This window comes from Manis javanica, chromosome 16, assembly GCF_040802235.1.
Source record: "Manis javanica isolate MJ-LG chromosome 16, MJ_LKY, whole genome shotgun sequence".
NCBI classification, from domain to species: Eukaryota; Metazoa; Chordata; class Mammalia; order Pholidota; family Manidae; genus Manis; species Manis javanica.
Window position 1 is genome coordinate 43,619,233 of NC_133171.1, and position 21,635 is coordinate 43,640,867.

Genomic DNA, 21,635 nt, shown 5'->3' on the forward strand with positions numbered 1-21,635 from the left:
CAGATCTATCAGCCAATAAATAGCCTTGGGAGACCTTTCTGCTGCTTGCAAGTACTTCCCAGGAGCATCTACATGCAGACCTTGAGGCTAGGAGTTCAGGAGAGAGATAGCAGAGGATTAGCACGCCAGCTCTGCACACCCTCTCCGCGGCCTAAGAGGAGCTTTCAATCTAGCTGAAGTTGTAAAGAGATAGCTAGCAAAGGATCAGAAGGCCAGGCCTAGAAGATCTTTCAGTCTAGCAGGGAAAAGACAAGATCTTATATATTCTTGTCTTATCTTAAGAAATATTATGAAACCACACATGTCAACAAGTGAACTGTTTTTCAGTTGAAAATGCAATTATTGAAGCAATTCAAAGTGAATGCATTATTTGAGCAGATGGATTTTTTTTTTTAATTTCCTAAAGGGGAAGGCTTTAAGTATGCAGAAGGGAAAAAAAAGATTCCTTTCACTAAAATCCAGAGCACAGTTTTGCATCTTCTGGCATTGACATGGACTGGTATCATAATGTAACTGTCAAATTGCATACTGTGTCATCTCCTATAGGAGAGGCTGAAAGCCTCCTGAAGGCAGAGACAGTATCTTTTATTTTATTTTATTTTTCACTGCTTGCCTAAGCACACTGTAATTATGTACCACGTATTTGTTGAACTGACTTGAAATGACTGAAATGAATTGAAGAAAGACATCCCAGGTAGGAAGGAATGCAAGAGGCTACTAACATATTGGGTAGCGTTAGAAAAATCCAAAAAATTCTTGACAGGCAGAAACTATTAACTGAATTAAGTAAGACAAAACCTAACAGGAATAACTGAACGTTACCACACTTAAATCTAAAAAAACAACAGAAAAAGTAAAAAACAGGAGAAATACAGCTTGACAGAAAGTGGTAAATAGGAGAAATCGGCGTAGCATGATCACCTAAAAACTAAGGCCACCTTAGGCCTATACTAACCAAGGCCAAAAATAAAGGAGCTTGGTTCTGGGTCCAGACATTAGAGGGACACTGATGAGCTGTGGAATGAAACCCTACCATACTGCGAGGGTTTACAAAGGGGGTAGGGTGGGATAGTAGAGAAAACTTCAGCCTGAAAAAGATAAGATTTTGTGAGAAATGATAGTTGTCACAACCAGATCTTTTGCTTTGTTTTAAAGGAACAGTTTTGCCTCAGTTTATAGTTCATAGGGGACTTCGACACCTCCTTAAATGATGGCTATAATTAATAGCCATCAGACTCTAAATTAGAAGCCAAAAATTCTGTTTGATCATTTGGTTTCAAACTGTACCTAAAGTGTGTTTTGGCATTACTACCAACTGCTAGCAGCAAGTACTGGAAACAGATGCAGTCTTGATATGTGCTCTAAATACGAAACACATTGCAGAAGACTTGGGAGATAAAAATATATACTGCTTAGGCACACTCTTATTGTGCTATTTCCTGTCCTTATCAGCAGTAAGTTTCTCTTGTTTTGCCTTTTCTTGGTGATTCCAGGTGAACAAAATCTTCTTTCTTCCCTTTTTTCTTCTGCATGCACATTTTCCTATTTTTTTCTATCTTCTCTCCCACTAATACTTGTTTCCTTAAACATTTACTGAGCACCTACTTACTGTATGTCAAAAACTGTGCTAGGTTATAGGGATTCAAGAATATGTAAGACATAGTCACTGTCCTTGAGAAGCTTACCTCCTAGAAAGAGGAGAGGCATGAAACCAAATTATTATGCTAAAGGAAGATATCTACACATTATTTTATAGAGGTGTGTCCAAAGTACAAAGATACAAAATGAGCGAGCATAAATACAAGAGTGATTCACTGGGGAGAGTGGTGGTTGGGGTAAGCGATGCCTGAGAAGGATCAACAGGGCTCTGCCCAGCGAATGCAGAAAAGTGGCTGGCAAGTAAATGTGAAATCACACCACATACTTAAGGAATGCCAGGCATTATTTAGAGAAAAGGAGCATCCTCTACCTGGGACAGCTGAATATTTTGGGAGGCAGCTAGGTAGCCACATAAATGGATTGTTATTTTTAGCTGGGTTCATTTTGTACTTGAATTGACATGAACAACCACTTAAAGGTAAATGTTTAGTAATGTTTATGGACAAAACTAAAGAAAATTTTTAATTAAAAGGTGGACGGAGGACACAGAAAACCACAATCTGGTCCATTTGGTAACAATTGCTATAGCAATGGAAGTGTTTTGCCCGGAAGGAATGTATGAAATGCTTTCTAAAGAGAAATGTTACTGGAAAGTCAGTGACAAAAGGGAAGGGGTGGTAGTATGCCTAGGTGCAGGAAGAACAGTCTTGACGTTTTTAAAAATGTAGTGACATCCTTACAATGGAATATTATTCAGGGGTAAAAAGAAATGAGCTATCAAGCCATAAAAAGAACCTTAAATGCACATGGCTAAGTGAAAGAATCCAGTCTGAAAAGACTACATACTGTAGGATTCCAATTATACGACATTCTGGAAAAGGCAAATATACAGAGATGGGCCAAAGATGAGTGATTGCCAGGGCTGGGGGTGGGGGGGCAGGTGGGATGGGATAAATAGGTGGAGTGCAAGGATTTTTAGGGCAACAAAATTACTCTGTATGGCTCTGTAATGGTGGACACATGGCATTATGAATTTGGCAAAACCCACAGAAGCATGCCCAACACTGACAGTGAGCTCTAATATAAACTAAGGACTTTACTTAATAATAATGTTATCAAAACTGGCTCATCAACTATAACAAATGTACCACACAAAGGCAAGATGTTAGTAATAAGAGAAAGTGGGGGTGAAGGGGAGAGGGTAGATACAGAAACTCTTATGTTCAATTTTCTGTAAATCTAAAACTGCTCTAAAACATAAACTATTAATTTAAAAATAAATATATGTAATGCATATTTCCACTCTTTTGAAGCTAATGACAACGTAGTTTTTCCACTAGCATTTATCAGGTAAGGCAATCTTTCTTTAACTAAAAATCTTGAGAACAACAAATCATAGGCAGACATCATCCTACTCCCTGCAGAACCTGAGACATGTGTATGGACAGTTCTGAGTAACTCGCTCGCATGGGTCCCCTGAGGCACGATTACCTGACACATCTGAGAACAGTGCAAAGAATCTTTGTGACAAAGGTTTCTTCAGTTAAATTGCCTCCACCCTCTTCTTAGAGCCCAGTGAACCACAGAAGCCACTGTGTCATTAGAAAATTAACTTTAATACTTGCGGTGAAGTGAGGTTCAAACTCCCCAGTTTTCTTCTATGAAAAGAAAGGGATTGCAGCAAATATTTCAATAAACTGTATAAACATGTCTTTGCCATCCCTGCAGAAACATGATTTCTTCAATTGCTAAATCTTTTCTCCTTGTGTGAGTGGGCTGTATATATATATCAAAAATAAATCCTCACAAAACAACTGATGAGAACCATGTATAAAATCGCTGTCAAACCATTCTGAGTTTTGGTACCTCAGTCTAGCTACAAATAACAGTAACTAGCCGTACAACCAAGCTTAATCAGTTCTGTAAATTGGGCCAGCTCTTCTCAACAGATCTAGTAGGAATGGAAACCACTGCTGGAACCAGTACTCAAAAGCTAGAGAAAACTAAGATCCAGGTATGCCCTGAACCTGGGCTCACAGCAGTAAGATAAAAACTCCATCTGCTCATGTCAGAAGAGAGCCTATTTTTAGAAAAAGCAAGATGAAATTTCAACGTACGGAGTGCAAAATGACCCAACCAATCACAGCCGATATAATAGAGAAGACTATTAAATGTTCAATTGGTAACACAGGATTTGCCTTTGTTTAGGGTCCATTAAATTTTATAACTTCCCCCTCTGTGGCTTTAAACAGAGAACGTCTTCAAAATAAGAGTGGCTCCTATTAAATTTAATTACTTGCCCGTGGCTGCTGTGGCAGAGGTGTGTCTACCAAACAGGTGGCTTTTAATAAAAGAATGGTTTGGAGGTAAACTAGGTGTTCTAGTGTTTTATTAGAGTTGCTTTAACTTTCTGGTTTATTAGTATTAATTGCTGGAGTTTTCCTTTTAACCCCTCTTAAGGCGTCAATCCCTCCTGTGAGTTAAGAGTGGCTTGCTAAAATAAATGTCTGCGTAGACTGGGCACACTGCTGAAGCTGCGGGTTTCAAAACCTGACTCAGAAAACATTATAGAAACTCGGTGATGAGGGACATTAAAAATGAACTGCACCAAACACTGCCAGATTTTATATGAAACAATCCTCCCGATAGATCTGGAGTGGTCAAATGGGTTTTTCCACCTGGCAATTTCTAGGTTTTGTGTTAGTAACAAAATAATTAGTAACTTTATTTGACTAATGCCTATTCTGCTGACCTTCGGAAATATAGTTTAATGACTGAAAGACATTAAAATGGAGACATCTTTAATAGTTCTGTGCAGCTGATTAAATGGAATTTTTTGATACTTAAATATTTTGAAAGAAGTTCAAGACTATTTGCTTAAATGGAAAAAAAAATCTTCAAAAAGATTACAGTTCTTAACTCTGGCTCATGTACAAAAAAAATCCTACTAATGCAGAGCAAAATCACCCACTACAACCTGTATTGGCCTCTCCCAGAGTACGTGAGGCAGACACCATGTATGGCCCTCCCCCTGCATCTCTAACTCACATATCCTAAGTCTCTAAGAGAACTACAGACATCATCAGAGGTCCACGGCACAATGACAAGACCACAGAAAAATGCCTGTGTAAATCCCTTCCACCTCATATATGCCTGAAAGTGGTAGAGACTTAGGTTAATCTAAGCTGCTTCACTTAGATGGATGGTACAGGGAGGAGTTAGTTACCGTGAGTTATTTGCAGGGTCTCCTTTAGAAGGCTAAGAATAGCTCATGGTCTGACCCTTGAGTCAAAGAATCAGACTCAATAAACAGGCTGTGCTTCTTTCCGTAGTAGGATAATTATACCAAATCTATTTTGCAAGTCTGTAATTACTTATTTACATAGTATTTTGTAATAATCTCCAGAAAAGTAATTATACTCTTTGTGTTGAGCCTCACAAGGGCTTTGAACATCCAAATGCCGTGGGTGATGCCCCTACCACCATGATGGAGACATGCGGTGGCTCAGGTTGTTGAAGTCCTTGCCTGGCCACACCTGACCTTTAACAGAATCAGTAAGAAATTATTCTGGCTATCTCTGTAGAGTGAATATTATTTTAGGAGCATTTAAGATGAAATTAGATAATATATAAAATCACTTGGGGTGGAGTGTGACTTAAATACAGATTATTATGTGATAAGGCCACAGTTATCACAGTAATATGGTGGGGGAGGGGAACCAACCCCTACAAGCCTTCTTCTGCACTATACCACCTTTAGACTGGTTTCTGACAAGTAGTACTTGATTTTTATAACTGAGCTGAATATGAACTAATAAACTCATTACAATAAGATAGATCCTAGTAGTCAATTACATGATTGTAACTTAGTGTTCAGTCATAAACCTGTAACTGCTGCTATGGTTCTTATTATAATATATAAGACGACTCAAAGTTAAGGAAATACTTCCTGAATCTTTGTATTGCACCTATGAACTTCAAGACACCTGGTTTGTATCTTCGTTTACAGTAAAGTACGGGTTGCAGGTAACATACCTTTATCATCTTATTTTATTTGCACCTTGCTTCCATGAAGGATTTGAGGTAGACTACAGGAACTAGACAGTGTAATATCATTGTCATTATTATAGTTCATGAAGTCCTAGCATTTGTAGCCATGTTTGATCAAATTACTCAGAAAAAAGGATACCAAAAAAAGGAAACTATAAAACTGGATTCACTGAAGGCCTTTAAATAGATTATATCATGATCTTTCTTTGGAATGGTTTTTTAGGATGAAAGGCTATTTCTTTAGGAATTGTTCTTTTTATAAGATCTTTCTGGTTGCTTTTATTCCTATGATCCCCTGAAAATTATCATGTCTAGTTACATGGAAGTATAACTTAAGATTTTCTATTTTCTGACATTATGATTGAGTAGTTATTTTCTCTTAATGCTGTATTAACTTTTTGTAAATGGCTCCCAGTTGCTTTCAGCTCTATAAATATTCATGATAAATCTATAAATAATAACAATAATGGCAAACATTCATTGAGTACTTCTATGTGCTAGGTACTGTGTTAAGTATTTTATGAATGCATGAGTATTAACTCATTTAAATATTTAATTATTCCAAGGGGTCTTTATATCAAATAAGCTCTGTGGTGATCCATTTTGTAAAGCAAATAATCCCCTTTAAAAGTTTAGATTTTTATCTACTTAATTCATTTAAGCCCAGGGCTTGACTGCAAATTATATACAGATACACAATTTTTACAAAATAATCCTAACTTCATAATATAAGCTCCAATCTATTTAGCACATATCGTGTGTCTGGCCTGTCCTAAGCACTTACATAAAACATCTCATTTAATCCTCACAGTGACTCTAAGAAATAAAATTATATCCTTATTTCACAAATAATAAAACTAAGTCTCAGAGAAGTAAGAAACTTGCCTGATCTGTGTCTGAGCTGGGATTCAAATCTGGGTCTGAAACTCAATCCATTGTGTAAGTGAGGAATTTTATTCTTTCTCACCCACAATCACATGAGAATACTTTGTGTATCCCTTCATATAAGGAGATAAGAACTAATTTCTCTACACAAAAACACATACTATTCTGGAAAGCATCTCAAGAAGTGACCATTGGACACCTGGACCATTGGACCATTGGACAGGTGGAGGTTAATATTTTAGCTGTCCATGTTCCATAGAACTAGCGCCCTGGCTCTTAGGGACAGCTTTAGATGTTGAGAGGAATAAGAAGAAGACAGAAACTGTGCAACTTGGCACTTCAGAACCTATGAAACAGGCTCTACTTCAAGGAGGTTCCTAGGACCTGTCCCCATGGAAGTGAAAATGGTGCTCACTCCAGATGACCTGGGCCGCAAGTCCACAGGCACAGCCCTACACCCACAAGCAGGGTCAGGTAAATCAGGGTTTCTCCAGTTCCCTGACAGTCCACATACAGTTCTTTCTTCCTGTTTCCCTACATCATGACAACAGGGATTTTCTGTTCTCTTTGCTTTGATGTTTATACAGAACCTCCCACCCTGGCACCATGTTACTGTGCCAGTAACAACTCATAGAAATGTTTGGGGCAGGAGGAAAAAACTGGACTAAACTCAGTTTTAAACTGGTTTAAAGCAGAGGCTCATTCCTTCTTCTGGCCTCAGATTGATATATGGCTGGATAATTACCCAGTTTATGCTCTTGTTACCCTCTCTGTGAAATGTGAAAAGTTATGTTTTACTGGTTTATGGAAATTTTTTAAGTAATTATCAGTAAATCTACTCAAAATCACCTAGCTGTTCTAAATTACACATGTAAATGATAAAAAATAATGACTGCCCATTTAGGCAGCACTTTTTCAGTGTTATTTTCAAGCATTTTCCCAGCAAATATTATGCAAATAACACCTCAGTAAGATAATTCTGTAGCGTAGATAAGTGTCTCTACAGCCACAATTACTCCCTCAGGCTTGCTCTAGGTCCTGCCAGTGGACAAATAGCAAAATCTTCAGCCACAGAGGGTTGCACAGGTGCAAGCCACAGAGGACCCTAAACAGAAGCAAGTTTACACAAATATGGAAAATTGTCCTGGAAAACTGTCATTTTGGCCCTATGTAAAACAAAACAGACTCAGTATAAAACAGAGAAGGAATGACCAGAACTAACTCAACACCATCGAACCTGTGCCTATGATCCCCCATCAGCCCTCACTATCCCGTGCCTTACTCAACCTTTCCCATGTCTTTGATTAATGTTTACCTAAAAGAAGTAGTAATTCTGGTCAAGGGAAATGATAACTAAAATTCTATACTCTGCACAATTCCCCAATAAATGCCATGTGATTCATGTAAATAATAATAGTGGTCATAATGATAAGTGGTTTTCCAAATGAATCTTGTGGTTCTCCCTCCACCCCTCTTCTTTCCCTACTCACCCCTATAGGAGTCCATCTGCTGCAGAAAATCTGAAGGCACTAGGACCAGAGAGCCCTTTCCTGCTATTTGCTTGAGAAACAAAGCCTTCCCTCCTCCCAAGTTGAAAGAAATAAAGGAGTCTGCACTAATCAAAACCTGCAAGCCTGCTGGTGGAGCTTCAGCTTGTCAGTGATGCAACTCAGCGGAGTGAGTAACGGCTTCGAGCTTTGCAGAAAATGATAGAGGGAGAGAAACAGAGACAGAAACACAAAGAGAAAGAAAGAAAGGTATTAACCTGGCCAGGAGTCAAACAGGTGCATGGAGCCCGAACGCTGAGAAGAGAGCCTGACAAATGTAGGATCCAACTGTGTATGCCTCTGCGTGTCAGCCTCCTTATTTAGAGGGGGCAGTGCTATAGTCTGTATTTCAGGGATGTACTGAGAGACTATTTCTTATTCCCAGGATCCATATAATTGTCCAACAGCCTTCACCTTTTCTCTACTTGTCACTCTGAGTTCTTTGTGGACACTTTCTGGCTCTCTCTGATGAATTCTCCATGATAGAGAAAGGCAGCCAGATCATTTACCACACATGCCTCTACCATGAAACACAGATTTTTAAAGTGGTGCTTTTGGAATAGTAGATGTGTGAGCACTGGGGCTTGCCACATGGACAGGGACAGGAGTGCACTACAGGATTCATGGAGAGGCCGCCTGGGTCTTGGGTTGGCCCCTCTGAGGCCTCATATTGCCTTTTCAGGCCCTTCCAGGCCTCACTGCACTTCCAATGACTAGTTCCTGATAAGGATCTGAGGTCTGCAACCATTCTCTCTGGGAACTAGCTAGCTGGGACTCCTGGGACTTAAGAGCCTTTAGAGATGGAGTACTGTGCCACCAATCGGTAATTTGGAATACAGGCAGGTGTTAGGAAAAGAAAGGAACACAAGCAGAGGAAGGCCTGGCAAAAGACCCTCAGGAGAAGGCCCTAGTTATGAGACAGTGGCCACCAAAGGGGATGTAAATGAGCAGGACTAAAACTGGGTGGCATTAATATCATCTTAAGAACATTATGCCAGGATTTTCAGTCTCTTGACTTAAAATGTTCAAGTGTTTGATTACCCCATAATCTAGAAGACCTGGTTTGCCAGACCCGTGCCCACATGTCACTAAAAGAAGTTACTGTGAACATGGATAAGACTGCCTCGGCCCAGCCTACAACCCCAACCCCACACCTGTACAAGAGTGGGTTTCCAGTTAAAGTGTGGTCTTTACCTGAAATGCGCCTGGGCACGTCGGTGATGGCAGGAAGCCCAGTGCCCCGAGTGGAAGACAGCGGGGTGGTAGAGTGAATGGACGGGGATGTCATCTGGCTCAGGTAGGAGGGGTAAGACTGGTCATAGGACCATGGCGGGGAAGACTGTGCCTGCCTGGGGTCTGGAACAAAGAAGAAAAATCTTTAGTATGCCAGCTGCTGTGGCCTTAGAACATGCAACCCGACACTTAGAAAGGATAAAGCAGAAAAAAAAAAAAGAGCATATATAAGGACTGCTTATTGTCTACAACCCTACCCTTTCAAGACCTGTAGAGCACAAAGCTTTCTAGACTCCAAGTTTCAATGGAAGTAACAAAATGGATCATGCATAAGGACTATTTGTTTCTCCCTCACATAAATATTTCTATTTGGAAAGTCTAACAGTCATTTAGGAAACAATCTGCTTCAGTTATCTTTACAAGGTTGAATTCTATTTTGTTTATTTTCTGTATTTCATAATATTCCAAAGAACATGCATTACTTCTGGATTTTTTTTTAAGTTAGAAAATGTTTTGAACAATTAACTTGGTTAAATAACAGGTATCCTGTGCTTTTTAGTGTTGCATATCCAGCTACTATCTTTTAGATATGATTTTTGGTTTTTGAATTGCATGATTCCATGGTTTTAGCACCGTTCATTTTCTTTTCAGGAAGGTCAATGGGATGGCACTTTATAGCATGGGAATTAGGAAGTAGAGAGTAGAAATGAGAAGAGGGAGTGCAACATGTAAGAGGAATACAAACGAGAAGAGCCATCATACTATTCTCATCCTAAGCTACCCAGGCAAATAACCTTTAAGCAAAGGACAAAACTTAGTTTCAAAGTCAACTACTGTCAGAACTGAAAAACTTCATCACCATCCAATTTCAATGTTAAGTATGTGAGTTTCTGACACTAAGAAAATGACCCAAAACAGGAGAACAGGGAAATATCTTTAACCCTAATGGAATGTGTTAAAAGATGTCACTTGTATGGGAATGTGGCCTAGTGTTACCTAGTCACTGTAATAATAAAAATAATGAGCAGCCAACTTGTCAGAATTAACTGCTGAGCATTAAAAATATCTTTTGATGTGTCTCAATGGAGTTTCTTGGAGGTACAAACTCAAAGCCATGCAAATTTATCAAAAGAGCTTCAATCTACATAAGAAAAAAAGATAAATGTGCTGTACTTTTCCAGAGCAAAGAAGTGCGTACTTCAAACTATTTTGTTTTCACTTAAGGGCTAATCAAACAGGTTCATAAGAAAATTTCTCTTAACAAATATTTTTACCAATTTTAAAATATTTTGCTAATTAAAAAAATCTGAATACACCAGGCTGCTCACAAGACAGCCTTCATATTAAAATACCCATGGACTTCGGAATGTATAGAATTAGGTTCAAGTTCGGAGACTTCTACATTTTAGCTGTGTGATCCTCGGTTAATTAATCAGTGCCTCTGAGCCTCAGTTTTCTCATCTTCAAAAGGAGGTGGGAGAGTAACTGTATCTGAATATCTGAATCACAGGGATGTGAAAATTACTTGAGGAAACTATGGAGAACAGACTAGCATAGGAGACACCCAATAAGCATTAGTTCTTGTCTTAAAAAAAAGAAACTCTTGGTGACACAGGGATAGGTACACACAGTTAAAACACATCTGAATTGGAGTTTAATACATTGGAATAGGTTTAAAATTATTCCCACATCACGTATTCAACCCCTGAAAATGAAAGGCTTTATTTTCAAAAACTATTAATGTATTTGAATGATCAATTCAGGTTATCTCTAAAAATACAAAATGAGATTTGCAAAACAAGTGATTTTTTGAGAGGTTTCCTCTTTTAAAGCCTTTCAGTTGTTCTATATAGTCAAAGCTGTTTAGCTTCAGCTATTTCTTATTTATTTGTACAATTCAGCAACAATTTATTTAAAGACTGTCTAAATAGGACATACTTTTCTTGAGTCAAAATAATTAAATACATCTGGATATTTATCTGATGTTTACTCTATCACACAGATAAACAGAAAAATTTCATCCAATTCAATTTTAAGGAACATTTACCTGAGATTGCAATTTGAGTAAAACTGTAATACTGTAAATGGTTAACATAAACTTCAGAAATCGAAAGGATTCTTGATCATCAAAGTAATGAACTTTTGTGCTTTAAAATTTTCAAGGCTGAGATTGTATAGATTGGCAACATTTCAAACCTGAGTGAGTGATTCTTTTTATATGCCTGATACTGACATACTTCCTTGTTTTAACCATTAATGTATTCACTAGTCAGAAAAATAGTAAATAACCTTCAGATGGAAAAAGAGCATTCCTTACAGCACCAGAAGACAATCTCACAAAGGCCCTCTCTCAAGCAATATTTTCAGTGAACAAAAAGGACAAAAACCCCATAGTTAGTGAATTGGACACACAAGACTCAAATTTGGATTTTAGTTCTATTCCAACTTCACCAGACAACTGCCTGAGCAAGTAGTTTAACCTGTACATCCATTCCTCTACTGTAACATGTTGTTACCAGTAAAATAAGGCTCCCTGCTTAAAAATGGGGAAAAAATACAAAGAAATGGAAAGAATAACTAAATGTATTAATGTTTAAGTTTAACCATATCACAAATAAGTTAGGGAACTTTCCTTGGATATGAGGTACAGCCTTTCAGTTCTCCTTGTGCAGAGAGACAGCCCAATACAGACGCAAGCAAAGGGGGCTTTGTAGCAAGAGGATCTGAGTTGGAGTCCCAGCTCTGTGTAAAGGCTGTATGACCTCAGCTATGTCAGCTAACTCTGGACCTTAGTTCCCACATATGCAAACTGAGGCAGCATAACATGGCAAAGCAAATATAACCAAGTGGTCATACGTCCTGCCTCGGCAGACGCAGCTGAATCCCAGCTCCTTACTGAGCAGATCAAGTCACTTAAACTTTCAGTGTCTCAATGGCTCATCTGTAAAATGGGAATAATGATACTTAAATAGGGTTGTTGTGAGCATGAACTAGGCCTTATCTGATAACTTATCTGGCACATATTAAGTATATAATAAACAGCAGTTGTTACTATCTGTAAAATTAGTATAATAGTGACTACTATTATTTTCATTTGCCAAATTAGGTAATAACAAATAAAGCATTTTGATAACTATAAAGTACTATCTATTTATATATAAAACTAATAGGTAAATATATATATATATAAATAATAAAACTATTATTCTCTTTAGGAGTTCACATGGTCAAGGCCAGGCTGTGTGACACGGGACATGTTTCTTAATGTTGCTGAGCTTTAATTTCCTCATCTGCAAAATGGGTGTGATAATACTATCTCACAGAGTTGTTGTAAGGGTTAAATACTATACAATGAGTCACAAATACTCATTATTATTCAAAAAAATCAAAAATCTGACTCTAAATAAATCATCTAGGTGACTGGGCTTGAAAATTTCCAAGATCAGACTCAGCACAATTCAGTATGCCTGGCACATAGTATGTGCTCAATAAACAACCACTGAATGGCCCTCCCAGGGTGGCCTGAGTGAATAATGGAATTTATTAATGAGGTAGTAATTAGTCATTCTCTTACTTCCCCTTAAGCTGTAAAAGAAGTTGTATCAGTGAGGTCTTAGCTTTTACATAAACTTCCTGACTGCCAGAATATTTACTAGGACAGTCTATTAAAGCATAGTTTTGCTTTTAGTGGAGGTCCTTCCTAAAGATATCCCAGATTAGCAAAAATAACTTCTCACTGTCTCTAAACAACTAAGATCTCCCTTTGTTCTGTTTTTCAGAGGACAGGCTGCAGTCCAACCAATCTCTTTCAAGGTCAACATTCTAAGATTCTGTGATAACCTATTTAAGGAGGGAAATCACTAAAGAAAAATAAAACTCAAGACCAACCTGCCATCTAGTATAAGTAATTTTAAAAGGGGACCACGATCTTAAGGAAAAAAGTAATGGTCTGCCAACACCCCAGGCCTTCTCTAAAACCCCTGTGCTATCATAAAACCACCTCTACCATTTCTGGCCTGTGTAATCTTGGACAAATCACACAACCTAAGTAAGGTTAAAGTTTCCTAATCTGTATAATGAAGATAATAAGAAGACCTTATGTCATTATGAAGTCATTATGAAGATTAAATGAAATAATGTAGTAAAGAGCTTCACACATGGAATAGATGTTCACCACTGTTAAAACCTTTATGTATTTGTCTTTCCAGCCCATAACATCTTATTGTAGCAGAGGACAATTTTTAGAAAGCTTTCTGTGATTCTGCAGTCCACTATTTGGAGAACATATCGACATTGGTTGTGTCAATATGCTTTACAATCACTTAACCTTAATTACATTCTTTCTTTGTCTTGGTTTCTGCAAGACCATGAAATTATAATCTGTTTAGTATATTTTCTAATACTGTACATTTATCTTTTTTCAAACCTTTAGTAGAAAAAAAGGCTATAAAATACCTTGACTTCCTAAATGCCCAATCACTAAGAAAATAAAATTCTATCATAATATATGACTCCAGCAATATTTGATTTGTTGTGGACAACTATTAATGCTTGTAATAGAGAAAAGTCACTGTAACCCGATCTCATACGTGATCTCTGAACTCAACTTCCTTAAGAAACCTGAGACTTCTGAGATTTACTCCTAATTTGGATGAGTCAGAGCAGGTAATAGATTTTTTTTTCAGGCATCACCAGACAATCTTAAAGGTATTACTAGGTAAAAGTCAGGGCCTAGACCTGAGTCAGACCTACTAATTAATAAACAAGAAACTATCTTCATCTCAACCTCAGGTCCCACAAAGCTAGTATAATGCATTCCTTCACAGTCACATTGAATGGGCTGTGTTTTTGAGTCTACAGAACCATGGAGGGAAGTGCTGTGTCCCTCCACTGCAATGTAAATAAGAATATCCTTGATTTTTGTGTCTCAGAGAATGGAGGTGCCAATCATAATCTTGATATTACATCAGGGGTTATCTATAATTACTTATAAGCATCCACAACTTTTCAGAGGATAGCTGAACTCTTATTTCACAGAAATTCTCAAAAGAAATGAAAACTGCTATTAAACTTTAAACACTTTTATGGCGTTTTTAAAACAATAATTCATGATTTTTTATTTTTATATGGCAATCTTCAGAAACTACCAATATTATTTCATTACTATATTACAGAAATCCAAAATATTGACATACGTTTTTATATAGCTATGACAACTTTAAAAACAAAACCTTTGGTGTTGTGCTTTTTAGGTGCACATACTCTTTACTGCTTAGGAAATCTGAAATGTCAAGTATTACGGGAGCATTTAAATAGGACTCCACCCTTATTTCTCCCCACACTTCTTTCCTGTCACCTAAAAAGGGGGATTTTAAAGGAGAGTTGTAATCTAATTTGACCTGTAACACAAACTTCAGAAAATTAGGTCTTTCCTATATAATGGGCCTGCTGTACTCACAGACAGGATGTGACTAATCAAAGTGACTAAACAGGAGAAAAGAGAAAAAAGCAGAGACAGAGGGCAGAGCAGGGCTCCTAGGGACCCTGGGGATGAAGCCAATGAGAAGACTGTCCCTGCCTCGGACTGTGAAATCGTGCTATGAACTGCCACCAGGCATATAAGGTCAGGCTATTTCTTGGATACCTCAGATCTGCAACTGTGTATTTCCAGATGACACCGTGGTTTTGTTGGTAAGAGTAGAACAAATCTATCTACTAAGAGTAAAGGTTAAAAATAAAAAGAACCAGTCATTTGACTTAAGGAGTCTGTTCAGCATTTTCCCAGCTGAGGCTGGTCACGGACACAGCTACTGCTACAACTGGGTGCTGTCACATCATATAGCTCATATTTTAAAAAGACACCAGACATCCAGAGGCCTGCGTGCACTTCAGTTTCTCTTCCAGCTCACAAAGTTGAGGGCAAGGCTCTTAATTAGCTGTCCCTTTCTCATCTACAAAGCACAAATGGTCATTATTGCCACCTTAACAGGGCTTTTGAGGGGGAAAAGGGAGTTTTTACATGCTGTTCTGGTGAATCAGCAAATTATCCATTTTTATTATGATAAATACCTTCTGTATGTGTATGAGGCAGTGTGATGATCTGAGGGATAGATAAGAAACAAAAGACATTCTTGCCTTGAAAAAGCTTACACATGCAGTTGGAAAAGTAAGACTAACAGATATAAAACAACAATTAATTCAAAAATGTTCAAAGTATGTACTTGTGTTTTAAAAAAGCTCTAAAGATAGAAATGAACCGTAAAGCACCAACATCAGGGTGGATTTTATAAGTTCTCCTTGTAGGGTGGCGTTCTTTCAGTGAACGCGACTTGGAGATTGGTTGCATCTGCTTTCCATTCTATAAACCCCCAAAACATAGCAGTTACAGAAAGCAACATACCCAGGGGAAGCCCAAAAATGCTGATGGGGGGAGGACTGCCTCACATGTCTCAAGTTGTCTTTGAATCAGGCAAAAAAGAGAAACAACCACTTACTTAAACCTGTGGCTATGAAAAAAGCAAGCTCTCTTCCTTGAGTTGGATCATAGCTTCTGAAGTGTAATAATTGGCGTGGAGAAAAAGAAGGCAGGCCATGCATTTCCTAAAATGATATGTACAGAGTTATGGGCTCTAAAAGTGTCCATAGTTTCAAATGACTGAAAAGGCTAAATTCCATATCTGCATAATTGAACTCTAAACACTTGGGGTTACAATAAGAGAGGAAGAAGGAGACAGATGGCTATAATAAAGGCACCCCAGGAAAATGAACTGACTCTAGGAAAACATACAGAAGTCTATTCTTAATGAGTAAGTGAGTGGTGGGGAGCAGAGTGAGCAGAGATCTTTACAAAACCCAGTGAAAGACATACATGGAAACTCGGTGGCTGCTCTTAGCAGGCCTCCTTCTGTAAACGCTTCAATTAAACGTATGGATGTGAAAAAGAGCTCTTTTCCTAAGAATCACTCACAACAAGGCACACCATGGACGTGGTCCTGAACCTCATGGAGAGATGGGAAGAAATAAGTCAATAGGAGCCTTCTTCCTGTTTGCGCTGCCAGCAGGCTGCAATGCCATGTGACACAACAGCCAGTGATTTCTGCCAAAGTTCAGTGTGTCTACAGTGAGCACCTGATCTATTTGGGGAGTAAGGTATAATGAGAAAGTCTCACATTCCCACCCTTTATCTTCCACCCATTTTTTTCTCTACTCAGTACTCAAATTAGTCTGTGTAAACCTCAAATACTTCTTGAGAAAACTGAGACATTTAGAATGAACTGTATGTAGAATCTTCTAGTTTAAGATTATGCCTCTCAATTGCTACCAGAGTCAAATAAAGTCAATAATCTTAACAGAGAGACAGATTTACAATTTCCTATCCCCAAACTATTTCTGTCATATTACTGTCATTCATAATACACATATACTCACATTCATACATACATTTAACTCCCTTTTCAAAACAATTTACACTAAATACTTCAAGTTAAATTCTGTCTTCTCTAATAACCCTTTTAGCTAAACTGGGTTTTTAGAATGGGCTTTCCTACTCACTCCTGGTTCTCCTGACTGATAGGAAACATTGCATTAAAACAAACAGACTCCTCCAAGTACAGGAAGAGCCCTAGACTGGGGCAGTTTTGGCATTAACTGTGAAGTTATACACCAATACTTCATCTTCTCTGAGCCTCACTGTTTTCACTTAAAAGATGAAAATGGATGAGTTATCTCTAAGAAGTTTTCCATGGAATGCTATAATTCTAACTATCCAGAAAAGTGGGCTTCCTACCCTCAGTCCTTTCTGGAAACAGTAGTTACAACAGAAATTACTGAAGCCACACTGAGCTGATGTGGGGTGGCTCTGAAAGGTAGGCTGACAGGGGCTGACACTCATGGTAACTTCCATCACACAGCATTCTGGCTCATGTCAGCAGAGAAGACACCAAGAGCAGAATTTTGACTCCCCCTCTTGTCCTCATCAGGGACATTCTCAAGATAACTAAGGTGGCTACCAGAATCATTTGGCAGAAGATGAACCTAACTGATTGACAGGGCTTTGGACTACATTTGAGAAAAAAGCAGCAAGCTGTTTGGATAAAACTAGATGGTATGTAGGGTGCACCAGGCATGACAAATTATTTTACAATACAAACAGTGGAAGAGGAGGGACTTGGCAAATCTTAGGAGACAACAGCAGGGAAGAGAATGAGAAATGATACGCATAGCCTAAGATGTCACGTCCCACAACAAAATGTTTAAAGAAAAACCAGAAGGAAGTGGAACTGTTAAGACAAGGTAATGAGAATTGCCTTTTAAGCATCAGCAGCTTTTGGCTGGATGGGACTTGAAAGTATCTTACAGAAAATGAGGGGGTTTTATTTTTTTTAAAAAAACCTAATAGAAGAAATAAGAGGCTATACCACATGTCACACCTAACCCGGTCTCAGCGTTGGCATACCCTGGACCTCAATGGTAAAGCTGGCAGAGGGAAAAGAATAAGCCAGCAAACAGGCAGGACCAGATTTTGAGATATGACTGGGATATGGTGCTGGCAAGGGGAAGTGACCCTTAGTTTCAATCATGGTATTGAAGTGGGTTTAGAAAATTTAGGTTCAAATCAGGTCAATGTCAACATCCACGGGAACAGATATAGCAGCTGGGGTGTTACAGAAGGTCCCCATGCATGGAGATTCCTGCTATCAGATGGATGATGGCATCCACGGTGCCAAGAATTGTTTTCCAATCATTCACCCATTCTTTCATTCATTCGTTCATTCAAAAAATATTTACTGAGTACCTACTCTGGTACTGTGGTAGGCCAGGGATACTTATGGTGAATACAGACAGAGCTGCCCTCAAGGAGTATGCAGTTTGGTAGGGGAGACTGACCACACTAATAACCTAATATGACTGTGGTAAGAGCTAAAGGGAGATGTCCTCGGCACCATAAGAATGTATAGTGGGGACCCCCAACCACGACTGGGGGTCCGGTTAGTCTCCTCCAGTGGTGTGATGATTAAGCCAAGAACTGCATGGCAAGCAGAAGTCCAGTAAATAATTAGGTAGGGTTAAGAGGGCTTCTGGCAAGAGAAACAGCACTCATGAAGTTCCTGGGATGGAGGCAGTAGAGTTTGTGGAGCAGTTCAAAGAGCCAGTGTGGCTGATTACTGACCAAAGGCTCAAATCGGTGAGAGGTGAGCCTGGAGAACAGGCAGGGAGGCACCAGGCTACGCAGAACCTGTCGGGCCATGCTAGAGGTTTTGGTCTTCATCCTAAGTGAAATGAAAGGTCACTGAGGTGTTTTTAAGTATAGGGTGACATAATCAGACAGGCATTTTTAAAATCTGCTTTTGACAGCATCATAATAGAAACAGGGCAGGGAAGGGTGTATAGGGAAAACAGCAGCTGAAATGGACACAGGGGTGGCGTCTAGGAGCTGCACTTGGGAAACCAGGAAGCAGCGCAGGGCTCTTAGCTGCCTCCGCACATCATCCCCGCCATGGGAATGAGGCGTCAGCGATGCCTGCCTCAGGCAGGACCAGGCTGGCTCTGGGTGGGCAGGGCGCACCTGGGATGATGGGCTGTGGGCCTGTGGCTCCACCTCATACATTCTGGTTTAGGGGTAAAGCTCGGGCACCTTCACTTTTAATGAACTCCCCAAATGACTCTAATATATGCCAAAGTTTGAGAACAATGGGCATAATTTTTACTGATGACAGTTAGAAAGGAAAATTACCCAACATTATTTTGATTTAATCTCCCTTATCAAGAAGAATGATCTTCAAATAGAATGATCAGGACAAACATGTTTAGGAGGAAATTAAGGCCCAAGAGAGGCAAGGAGATAGGGGAGAGCAACTTGCTGCTTTAAGGATGAATTCATATTTCAAGGATGAATTATGGCCCACAATATTATAAGAATTTGTGGAGACCAGTAGGCAAAGGGCTTCCACTGGGCAAAGCAGGCTCTACAAAGTTCTTCCTAATATTAAGTAAAATATATCTCTCGATTCATCTCAGTTTCACTGTCTGAAATTAGTCTTCCACATGACACTTATTAAATTATTTGAGGATAATGCCTTTAAAAGTTTACTACACAATATATAGTAGCTTTATTTCTCTTACTCTGAGAATGACACTGTTATTGGTAAAATCTAAATTTCAACAGTTTTAGGGGACCTTATTGATGTTGACTTGCTTGCAGTCTACTAAAAACACTCAAGTCACTTTCCATAGCCTGAGTACAATGAATTTTTCACACTACCTGCACATTCATTATCAGAAAGCAGAATGGGTTCACTAAACATTTGTTTCTTAGGATTACTAGAGTAATAGATTAGAACAGAGCTCATCTGTCTATTGTATGTCTTGACCTCAGCAAAATATATGCCTTATTTCTAATGTGATTTATAACTAATTAACAGGCCCACCAGAAAGTGGCTGTTGATAGGGATCATGGTCAGTTTTGAGAGAGGTACGCAGAGGCATATTCAAGAGCATTATAACCCTAGTCACATCCAACCTCTCCATCAAAGTAACCTTTCTAAGCTTCAGGATGAGACAGTTGCGAGGAACAGCCAACACACCGGATGGAAGAATCAGAACTATGAAATACCCTACCGGCCAGAAAGAGGAGATGGAAGTGACATGATGAAACTGAGTAAGAGCAAAAGGACAGTGTTACATCTGGTCAACTGCGCGGCAGAGTGAGGGAAGAGCAGGTTCTCATGGACAACAGCCACAGGGTCACGGGGAGGACAAAACGGCAACACAATCTCGGGATGCGTTAGCAGAATACTATTAGACTCCTGCTACCCTGGTCAGATGCAGCTAGGAGACTGTGTTTCCTCAAGGCAGTGTCATACTGAAGCTTTGGAGAAGACAGAGCAAGGTATGGGACCTCCACCTCCTATGTGAGGAATGGATGAAGGAAGAGCTGAGAGCTCTCTGAACTTTTTCACAGGACACTCAACCTTTCCACAGGACAATCCTACTTCCTGCCTCAACTGAAACTTGGATTTCCCCATCTTTCCTCCTAACCTTTTCACTTGGCTGTTGTTCATTCTCCAAGGCCACAAGATGAGCCAACCCCTCTTCAGAAGTTCCTCATCAGTAGAAACGTAAAGTATCTTTACCGTAATCTACCATCTTCCAGAACATTCCCTCACATTGGTAACTGGCTTGTTTCCCTGCCTTAAAAAGTCCTACTGAGTCCTAGAAGAAATTGCCATTCTCAAAGACAATCCGCCACATGAGAGCCCATTCCTATTCACAAACTGCACCTACTATAAGAGATAATCGCATAATTGGGCCGACTGGCTCTTCCAATTATCTCTGTCCTTAGCTGGGCCCTCAGTGATGCTCAGTCATTCTCCTTCCCACCACTCACCTTGGTGCTCCAAATATTCATTTACTATTCTTCTCAGCCCTTTCCCCTGTGCCCTCACCCCTCCCCACTTAAAACCACCTTGTCAGATTTCACCTTCCTGGGACACTGATTTTCCTAATTTTAGCTCTGAGAGTTTCAGAAATCTCTTGGTGCCTAAGTTTTCTTCTTCCCAAAATAGGGTTCATAATACTGACTCTCCTGTGAAATCTGTCTTTTAAAGTCTATTACAACCAACTTTTTAAGAAACAGTTAAAAAGCAAGGGAATCTGATGGTCTTAACTGATAGTAGTGACATCCAATTTTATCCCTGAGCTACTTCTGCATTTATTAAAATGAAAAAGATGGAAGAAAAATACTTTTTAAACTAATAATATCTGTATATATTGTTGTTGTGTACTATGTACTAATGCCTAGGACAATATACATCAACTCTGTTTGAAGCCCTGGGTGCCCATCCATGATTAAACATCAAAATATATCACCAGAACATCCATTATACCAAGCTGCATGGCTGACATGCCTCTCTCCTTGGTTAGCTTTGTGGGTTGACCATTTCATTCAAAGTTAGAATCCTGTTCTGTCCATTTTTCCCACAGCCCACTCCAAAATGTAAAAGGGGGCAAGAAAGGGGAAAGATGCACTTGTGTGTGTACATATATATGTACATATATGTATGTAGGTAAAGCTAAAACCAAATGCAAAACTTAGAAAATATAAAATAATGAGAGAAAGGAACCAAAACTTCCTCTGGGTAGAGACCTAAAGACAGGCTAGAAATGGAAAGGTCTTGGAAAAAGATAAAGGAAGGCATTATGTAGGGGATAGGTTCTTATCTCAACTTCTTAACTCATCTTCTACTACAGATAGGGGGAAATTACAAAGACAAGTTTTTGGAGCTGCAGAAATTAAGTTTTCTTGAAACATTACCCCTCTCT

The 21,635-nt window shown here is 39.0% G+C and overlaps 1 protein-coding gene across 14 annotated transcripts in view; it reads right to left on the reverse strand.

The window, feature by feature from the left end:
• RUNX2 (RUNX family transcription factor 2) overlaps window positions 1-21,635 on the reverse strand; it is a 315,257-nt gene that overhangs the window by 131,891 nt on the left and 161,731 nt on the right. For 11 of the 14 annotated variants that reach the window (XM_073224375.1, XM_073224378.1, XM_073224371.1 and 8 more), the window contains one exon: window positions 9,276-9,437. The exons of the other annotated variants lie outside the window; for them this stretch is intronic. In XM_073224375.1, the coding sequence (XP_073080476.1) occupies window positions 9,276-9,437 (162 nt within the window). The remainder of the gene's footprint in view (window positions 1-9,275; window positions 9,438-21,635) is intronic. 14 annotated transcript variants of the gene reach the window in all.